The 9,545-nt window shown below is 35.3% G+C and overlaps 1 protein-coding gene across 1 annotated transcript; it reads right to left on the bottom strand.

The window, feature by feature from the left end:
- Positions 1-219: 219 nt before the first annotated feature.
- tmem176l.3b (transmembrane protein 176l.3b) lies at positions 220-6,110 on the bottom strand. The gene is made up of 7 exons (XM_058782660.1): positions 5,943-6,110; positions 5,398-5,572; positions 2,670-2,783; positions 2,386-2,442; positions 2,169-2,288; positions 1,031-1,138; positions 220-918 (listed from the first exon to the last, which is right to left on the bottom strand). The coding sequence occupies exons 2-7, from the start codon at positions 5,569-5,571 to the stop codon at positions 856-858; spliced, it is 636 nt and encodes a 211-aa protein (XP_058638643.1). The 5' UTR covers position 5,572; positions 5,943-6,110; the 3' UTR covers positions 220-855.
- Between the last annotated feature and the right edge of the window lie 3,435 nt (positions 6,111-9,545).

The raw sequence follows: 9,545 nt of genomic DNA, 5'->3' as shown, positions 1-9,545 counted from the left end.
ACCTCCCCCAACTCCACCTGTCTAGATCTGCTATGGGGAATTATGCATGCCTGTGAATGCATTGAAAATAGCAAGCCTCTGCACTTGCTCTGCAGCAGCAGCAGCAATAAAAAACAGCACAATACATTATCATTTCTAAATCATTTCAATTTTGTCACTGTAAATTTAGCACTTTATTATACTTATACTTAATGAATAAATTCTGGTAATATCACTTAGTTTCATTGTGCCTTTTATTAAATTGAAAATATTAATAACCCCTGACATTTCTCTCACAAAACATGCTTTGTACTAACCCTGTTTCAAAATCCATCTGAGAATGAATGAAACTATGAATATCAGTGCAAACTACACGCTAATGGTGTTTATTTGCTTTGCTCTGGTTTCAGAAAACACATTGATGCTACTAGTAAATATGTTCCATGTGAATGGTTTGTTTTATTGCCATTTATGACAGCTGAAATGACTTTTGTTTGTTCAAACTCAAGGTAAATGGTTTCTCTGCGTAAACATGCAACCCAGAAAATACAAGTTCTGAAAGAAAGAAAGATGCTTTGTGGAGGGTTATGAAAATATAAAAATCTTCATAAAAATGAAGACAGAGATTTTATATGAATTGAACATGTAAAGAATTTAAACTTGGTGTTAAAATGCATCTAAATTTAATTTTTATTCTAGACTTCATGCTTTCAAAAAGCAGCTGTAAAGTACCATAAAAAACAAGACCAAAAATAAACATGTACCATGACGATTATAAGGTAGAGGAGATTTGCTATTTCACAAGGAGGAAAAAAAATGTACTTCTAATCACAAAGCTAGTTGAATTAAAATGTTAACTTTTTTTACATTGTCTGTTTAACATACATGACTGACAGGGACTTCCTTGAGTGGCTTGTAAAGTTGAAGGTCCTCCACAGACTGCAAAACCAAACAGAAACATTAGTGCACTGATCAACTTTCTGAAATCACCATGATCACTCTATTTTTGTCTGTTGCAGTTGTGCTGATAATACTGCACCTTTAAACTTACATTTGTTTCACACAATCTTTTTAGAGTTAAGACAGAGAAACTGAGGGTCACACAGAGCTGAAGAGCAGAAATGATCATCATAGTGATATCCAGTGCTTCACGGATCATCTAGAAATAGGAAATATCAGTGTATCATGGAATGAAAACAATTTAATTTAAGCAATTTGAGTCTCAAATCCAAAAAAAAAAAAAAAAAAAAACACGAAAAAGAAGAAACATTTTAGCTAGCTATCATTCACCATAAACGTTACTTCGTGCACACGCCAACGCTGTCTCACGACCAGTTCGTATGTATTTTATGAGGTGTAATTCGTACGAATTCTAGACGATTTGTCTAGACCCCAGTGACGGGTAGGTTTAGAGGTAGGGTTAGGTAGGTTAGGTGAAGGGCATTCGTACAAATTTATACGGATTGTGCAACTCGTAAAATATGTACGATTTATCAAAAATCTTAATTTTGTACGAGTGAGGTCGTACAAATTTGTACGAATTAGCCACCTCGTAAAATATGTACGAATTGCTGTGAGATCTTTTGACCCAAGGTTAACATGTGCTTTAGAAAGTAATTTTTTATTATACATTTTATTTCTATATATATATATATATATATATATTTAAAAACAGTGTCTGCTCTATTTTTTCTCTAGAAGTAATGAAAGATAAAAAATATCTTTGTTCTCATTTAAACTAAAGTTATCTCATAACCCTCTGACACATGTGCTTATCAATGCAGGCAATGCAATGAAAATTTATTTCATAGCACTACACAATAGATGTTATAAAATATAACAACAAAATATCATTTCAAAGCAGTTTGACAGAAAATACAAAGAAAAGTGTGGTGAACACTTCAAAATTTCTCAACAAAAGGCGATCAATAAAATAATCTCAATAAATTAAGAAATTAATATATATCCATAATAATATGAAACAAGCATTGAAAAAATATATATTTTTGTGGTCCATATTTATGAATAAACTATTAAAACTTAAAAATAATTAAATTATACAAAGGCTGTGTGTGACCTGAAATCATTGAAAAATAAATATATATATTTTTTTAAGTGGCTCATTGGTCTTTAAGTTGAGATCCCTGTTTTTTTGTTTTTTTTTTTTTAAGAAAACGGAGAATAATTACATTATCACCATAGTAGTAACTTGAAGTAATCTTATCACCCATCAAGTCCCATGCATACAGTGCAAGGCCTATCATAGCCAGCAGAGCACTGACTTTGTTCAAAACCACAGTGACGAGAACCTGTAATACACAAAACAAAAAATAAGATGAAGGGAAAAACATATGTATACATACATATATTCCGAATGAAAACTACTGTTTGAGAATAATGACTTACCAGAAAATAACTGGGAAACTGATCTGCAACAATAGACACCACTCCGACTACAAGGAACTAAAAAGCAAAGTGAAGAAATAAAGAAATGCTTTAAATTTGTCCATTGCAATAGATTAACAGATCAGACAAAATTAACCGATTCTCAACATTCGTTAAAAAATACAATATCATCAAAATGTGAAAATCACGTCATCAAGACTGATTATTAAATCTGATTGACTTTGTCAATGGACTCATTTTACAATTTAGAAACAAAATAAATCAGAATGAAGTATAATTCTTACCACACCACCAAGCCAGAATGGAGCATTAAACATCATAATGTGATCATGCATCCCAGAGCTTATAAATAAAATCCCTGTCACAAGATTGAGGACTCCTGCTATGATCTGCACAATCTATGGAACAACAGAAGAAGGTTGTTTATACATAACACTTTGTATTGCAATGAATCTCAAAATGTACAACGTTACATTTTATTGCATTACCTTCAATAGTTCCATCACATTAAATCCCTTAAATTCACTTGCTTCTAAAACCTAGTATACTTTGAAAGCAGCGCAGATGCGGGCTGTGTGCGAGACCGAATGGAAAGCGTAAAAAGTGAAGTATACCATTCCTAAATTTTCAAGTCATTCGTCTTTTTAGAAATCAGTGTACCAGCAGAATGATTTTGAAACTGAAATTCTAAGGTAAAAACAATCACAACACAACTTTGTGCTTTTGGAAAAATAAGAAAACAAACAGGGTGCGCTTTCTGTCTTCTCTGTCTCCGCAAACTGTTTTTAGAAACACGTCACTAAAATGAACTGTAACTCAGCAAATACTCAACACAGAGACATGGGAGTTATATCTATAGAAAGCTTGAAGTGTCTACTTTGAAATGAAGCAAGTCTTATCGAAAACAAACATTCTGTGATGAAGCAATCCGTATGAAACCAACACGATGTTCAGTCTGTCCCGTCTGACTCATTATCTCTAATGCGATCCAGCCCCCGCAACCCGATCAGTTCATATGTAAATAGCCGCGTGGGACGTGCGCGCGTGCAAACGCCCAACAAACAAAGAGCTGAGATCCTCATCGCGGCTACTGTTCGTTTCTGGAAAAAGATGCGCTGAGTAAAGGCAGGATTTCCCTCGAAAGAAGAACACGATTTCATCCAGTAGAGGAGAGCAATCTGATGAGTAAGTAATGTTTCTTTTTTGCATTGGTTACCTGTTATTGTGACATAAACTTGAACAGATTTACTAACAGTTAGTTGGGTTTTCCCCAAAGGACAACATGAATGCTACGCATCTAAGAATGTTTATACCATGTTTATTATTAATACTCGGTTCACAAATATATTTTAATAGTGTGCTAAACTATAATAATTAGTTTCTCAGATATAAAATATCATTTTTTATAGTACAAAGTACATAGTTTTATTGTATAAAGCATGCTTGAGTCTGTGGCTACAGAATCAGACTACTATAAAAATCATACATACTAGACTATATGACTACAAAATCATAGTTGGGTTTTTCCCAAACTATAATTCCTGACTACAGTGTTTGAAATAGTGTAAAACATTTTGAATATGAAAGGCAATTCATTGTATTTAAATTTCTTAAGGCGCGATGATGTTTTCATGCTCTATATAAAACAATAAAAGTAATATGAGTGTACACTGCAACACGATGAATGCTACGAGTCTAAGTATGTTTAGTACGTTTATTATTAATAGCCTACTCTGTTCAGAAATAGATTTTAATAACGTGCTAAACAATAATTATTAGTTTCTCAGATATAAGATTTCTTTCTCTTTTTTTATGATAGTACAAAGCATGTGTGAGTCTATGGCTACAAAACATATATACACATACATATATATATATATATATATATAGAGAGAGAGAGAGAGAGAGAGAGAGAGAGAGAGAGAGAGAGATGTTCCTGATATTAACATGCTCACAAAAGGTTTTTTTTTTTTGGTGGTGGTGGTTTGTATTTTATTGAATCAGATACCAGCACCAGATGTATCCTGATGTCTCTTCAAACTGTTTTCCTCTGAGAGCGCTGCACCAACATCAGACATTCAACTACACTGATATTCTATGTTAAAACAAGCTCCTTTTCTACTGATTATGTTTTTTTCTTCTTGAATCCATGGAAAGAAGTAGAAACACTTAAATAAAACACATAAATATCAGGTATGATTTACTTGTTTCACTTATTAAACAGAATCTATTGCAGGAATGACTCAAAGTCTGTTCACATCTCTGTGGTTAGATCAGTGTGCACAATAATGTGTCTTTGACCTTCATTATGCATGTTTTGATTATACTGTGTTGTAAATAAAATACAAATAATTTTAAAAAATCCTTTTTTTCAATCTCCTCACATTCTCTCTTACCTGCCTCAAAGTCACAGTCACACTGATGGGCCATTAGGGGAGGGCCCTTTGTTTCTCAGGTGAGACTCACTTAATATTCATGGACATTGCCACTCGCTCGCATACAGACCCTCGATCACAAAACATGTCTTAAATTTTAAATAAATATATTGTTTTCTGTGAATGAGTGAGTAAGCAGAATGATTTTCACATAATTTTGAAGTAAATATTCTAGGCTACAAGACTGATTACTCAAAAGTCTTATTCAGAACTATTTAGTGTGGGTTTTATGGCCTTATTTCAGCTACATTTTTTCCCCCAAAACTTACTAACCACGCATATTTTTTTTCTAAAACTGCAAACATGTACATCCATCTTGGTCACATATTATTGTAGCACAGTTTGTGCTGAATACAAAAAAAATTACATGTTGGTCAATAGTATCTTTTAAGTAGCTGAAATAAGCACAAATATCAGGGCACGTCAAAACATCTCAAGGGCCCCAAAATGACCTCGGACCCCAGAGGACTTCATACTGAACAACTCAGAATCAAGTTCTGCTAAACTTTTAAATCTGGACAAAAGTGTTGTGTATTTCAGACTTCAGTTGTAATGTCTGTTTCTGTGTTTATCTCACCCCAAGTGCCATATAGATGTCCATCATCGTGGATTTCACGTGCTGTGATACGGCACACACTGGACTGTAGCACAGAGAGCCCAGGATCTGACACAGTATCGGACATTTGCTGTTGGGGTTTGAGTTAATGGTGATCATTGTCACCCCCTCATCCTGAGACACTGTCAGAGACATCCTGAACCGGAGCAAAAATTATGCAATAATGTATCATAACTCTTATTAACATGATAATTAAATATGAGCTCTGGAGGAAAAAAGCAAGGTCTGGAAGAGCACAAGGCATACTTACAAATATGTTTCTTAGTCATTATTATTACGATAGGAATTTGTAACATTTAGTTCCTCCTCACACAACAAGTTATGGCAAGTAATACAGTTGACTGGCTTTTCGTGAATTAAAGTTTCACTAGAACAAAAGTGTTCTTTGTTTGCTAAAATGTTAAGATCACACTTTTCACCCGATTTCACAATGACACAATTATTCTTTACCTACATTTACAGTAGCATGTATGTTTACAGATCGTATGTGAAAGTGTTAAACTCACCTTGAACGTGATCGAGTTGACAATCCAGCAAAGTTTCACACACTTTAAAGAACTTTTTTCTTTTTCTTTCTCAACACCCCTTTCAATTTCCCAAAATGTGGAAGAGGAATGTTGTTTGTCTAAACATATCGGCAACCCGCAAACTAACAAGAGAAGGAAGTTACGAGAATGAAAGTAGATGACTTTTGGGCATTCCCCTCCCAGAAATCATTCTAATATGCTGATCGATGGTCGGTTTTTAGCAATTATTTGTATTTTAAAAAAAAATGTATTACATATGAAATTGTACACATTATGCACAGGCCAAATAAAAAAAATACAATCACTTTCTTTAAAGTTGTTTTTTCAGATAAATTGGCTGTCAACATTTTTTACATATAATAATGTTCAACCCAAAATCTTAATTTTTATAGTAAACAATGTCTGTCCAAATTTGATTTATTAAGTTAGTTAAATTCCTTTAAAACTTAATTATGGCCAGTACAAATTTATTGTTTCTGAAGTGCTAGATCATTCAGCAGAGTCTCTGATACAGTCAATATAAATACATATGTCAGTCAACAAAACCATAAACTTGGGGTTTTTTTATTGGTAAATTTACACTTATGAATGTGAAATTTGGTCAACAGAATAAGTAAATTAAGTAAAAGTACTATTCCTCTTGGTCAGGATAGTCAGTAAAGCCAAAAATAACCTTTTCCCATAAGAGTGAATAAGGTTTAAAAAGCTGAATATTTTCACTAATAAACTTTTGGACCTTACACCACAGTGTAACTGAGTACGTACAGTGCCAAAAATAAGTGCAAGGCCGTTTCCTCATATTCATTACAAAAAGTACAATTTACATTTATTCCTTTTTTAAATTTTTGTAAATAATGATTTGCTGGATAAAATCTGAGTGAGTTTATAAGAAACTTCTTTAATCTTATTTCTAAGATGATACTTCTGTGGTAACAGCCACACTTTTCCCCAGCAAATCAATTTTCCATTCAATAAGGAGACCCAGAGAGACGACAAAAAAAAAAAAAAAAAAATAGATAATAGCTCTATTATTATTCTTGGGGTATGATGAAGGACAAGTTTTACCAACATAAGACTTAAATGTCAGGGATCTGAAAGGCAGAACCAAGAACCACAGAACAGACTGATACAAGGGGGTAGAGGAGGTACACATGTAATACAACATCAAGAACACCGTAAACAATGAGACAGCTGGAGAAGACCACTGGAACAGTCTCAAACAGCAGCTGGCAGATTACAATAGCAGCAAAAGGAGGAGCGGCAAGACTAGGCAGATAGAGAGGACCAAACAAGGCACCATAGAGCTGAGCTCAGATACTTGTTGACTGCAGACTCCGAAGCAGACCAAGTGCCAGGCATGGAGAACCAGCGGCAGGGGTCACAAGCAGTAGTACTGGGCCGGAGCAGGCTGTACAGGAACATCTTCAGAGATCATAACTGAAGGGAACATCTTCTGTGGATGTGACGAGGATGATCTCTGGGGACTTGACACAACTGACAAAAACCTTGTGGACATGACAGGAACCATTTCAAAGGGCTTGACTTGATTAACAGGAACAACTTCTGTGGGCGTGACAGGATTTACTGGAACCGTATATAGCATAACTTCTATGGACAAGTCAAATAGACTGGGTGACTCTTGACTACCCTCGGGGGCTGCAGGAACAGACTCATGAACTGGTTTAACCGATACAAGGAAAGCCACAGCGGACGGTCATCTCAGAAATGACTTGAACAGACTTGCTTGAGGCAAGGATGGCTGTAGAGATCTTGGTTGACTCAGGAGTGTCTGAAACTGGTTTGTTAGACAGTGATGACCACAGTGGTCTCAGTCGACTCCGACATAACTGGAACAGACTTGACTTTGGCAAGGACAGACGCAGACAACTCAATCAACTAAGGGGGGTGTCTGGAACCGGTTTGACTGCTCCAGGGATGGCCACAGCAGTCTTAGTCAACTTAGGGGTGTCTAGATCTAGCTTGACTGATTTATGAATGGTCGCAGCTCAGGTATCAGGAACTGACTTGACTAGAGCTTGACTTGCCAGGCATGGAGAACCAGCGGCAGGACTCACAGGAACAGGTCCAGACAGGACTTCTAACACAAAGAGACGAGACAGGACAAGGCTCCACAGGAACACAAATTACTCCCAAGCAGGCAGGGGGATATATAAAGCAAAAGAGGAGTGTAACAAAATAAGAAATTACTAATATAACCAACACAACTAAAGAACAGCAAACAAATACAAAAAGATCAGGACAAGAACTGAATTATTGAAATAAAAGCAAAAGGCAAAAAGAAACAAAATGCAAAACAAGGAGCAAGACAAGAACATGGAACTACAAAGGACTAGACAAGACAAGACAAGTACACAAGACCAAACAGACAGGGAGACAAAACCACAAACTCAGCCATATCCGGAGACAAAGTCAGTGACAGAAGGGGTGAGAATGACAACAAACCAGCCAAGACAATAGGGCAACGAGCCCTATAAATAGGGAGGAAAGCACACGAAGAACAGGTGAAAGCAATTACACTAACAAGAACTCAACAAGGGCTAACAAGAGGGTGTGGTAAAGATGAAACAAGGAGGAGGGACTAGAGAAGCACATGGCTTTGTTTTTGTCAGCCATGTGCTTCTCTAGTCCCTCCTCCTTGTTTCATCTTTACCACACCCTCTTGTTAACACAAGACAACACACACAAGGCAAACAGAGTGTCAGGGCCGAACCCTGACTCTAGTAACATCAAAAGACACTGAACCGGGAGAATGGTCTTTATCAATACCTCTAAATAGCATTTGTGTACCTGAAGGAATTGAACCAAAAACCACTGCAAATTCTTTTTGAGTAACTGGTATTTTATAATTAGAAAGGAATTCGTCATAAGAAAAGAGTGTTCCTTCTTTATTATGTAATTGACTAACCAATTTAATAACGTTGTCAAACCAGTACTTTAAAAAAAAAAGAGATTTGTGTTTATAAAGAATGTTTCTGTTATTCCAGATGAAATAGCGATGCGGAGAAAAATTGTGCTTATATATTAATGACCAAGATAGGAGCACTTGTTTGTGGAAAGCAGATAACTTAGCTGGAATTTTACCTATATTATAATTACCCAACAAAACAAAACTAAGACCACCAATATTTGAAAAAGCATAGTGAGGAATAAAATTCCAGACAGAAGTGGGTTTTTTTAAGTGATGCTTAATCCAATTAATCTTAAAGGTATGGTTAATTGTGGTGAAATCTAAGAAATTAAGGCCACCATTCTCATATGTATTCATAATTACAGTCTTTTTAACAGTGTGTTCGATTTTTCCATAAGAAGCATGGAACTATACCTCTAATCTCAAAATAGCATTTTGTCAATATTTTTACTAGTAAGGTTATCAAGATATCATGCACAGATAATAATTGGGTTACAAGCAGGAAAAGATACAAAGAGATAGGACAACCCTGTCTAATACCTCTTTTTAAATCAAATCTAGAGGTATAGTTCCATGTTTGAGTTTGACTCAGCAATTTGCATTATACAGGGTTTCAACTGCTGCACAAAAGAACTCACCAAACCCAAAAACCT

This window comes from Onychostoma macrolepis, chromosome 07, assembly GCF_012432095.1.
Source record: "Onychostoma macrolepis isolate SWU-2019 chromosome 07, ASM1243209v1, whole genome shotgun sequence".
NCBI classification, from domain to species: Eukaryota; Metazoa; Chordata; class Actinopteri; order Cypriniformes; family Cyprinidae; genus Onychostoma; species Onychostoma macrolepis.
The sequence above is the reverse complement of the archived record's forward strand: the minus strand, read 5'-3'. Positions and strand labels throughout refer to the sequence as shown.

What these genes read in the sequence shown, in the direction of transcription:
- tmem176l.3b (XM_058782660.1), bottom strand. Translation starts at nt 5,571, where the DNA reads ATGTCTCTGACAGTGTCTCAGGATGAGGGGGTGACAATGATCACCATT. An exon ending in CATTCTGGCTTGGTGGTGTG is followed by an intron (nt 2,443 to 2,669) that starts GTAAGAATTATA and finishes TTTGCTTTTTAG; the next exon opens with TTCCTTGTAGTCGGAGTGGT. An exon ending in AAAGATTGTGTGAAACAAAT is followed by an intron (nt 919 to 1,030) that starts GTAAGTTTAAAG and finishes TTGGTTTTGCAG; the next exon opens with TCTGTGGAGGACCTTCAACT.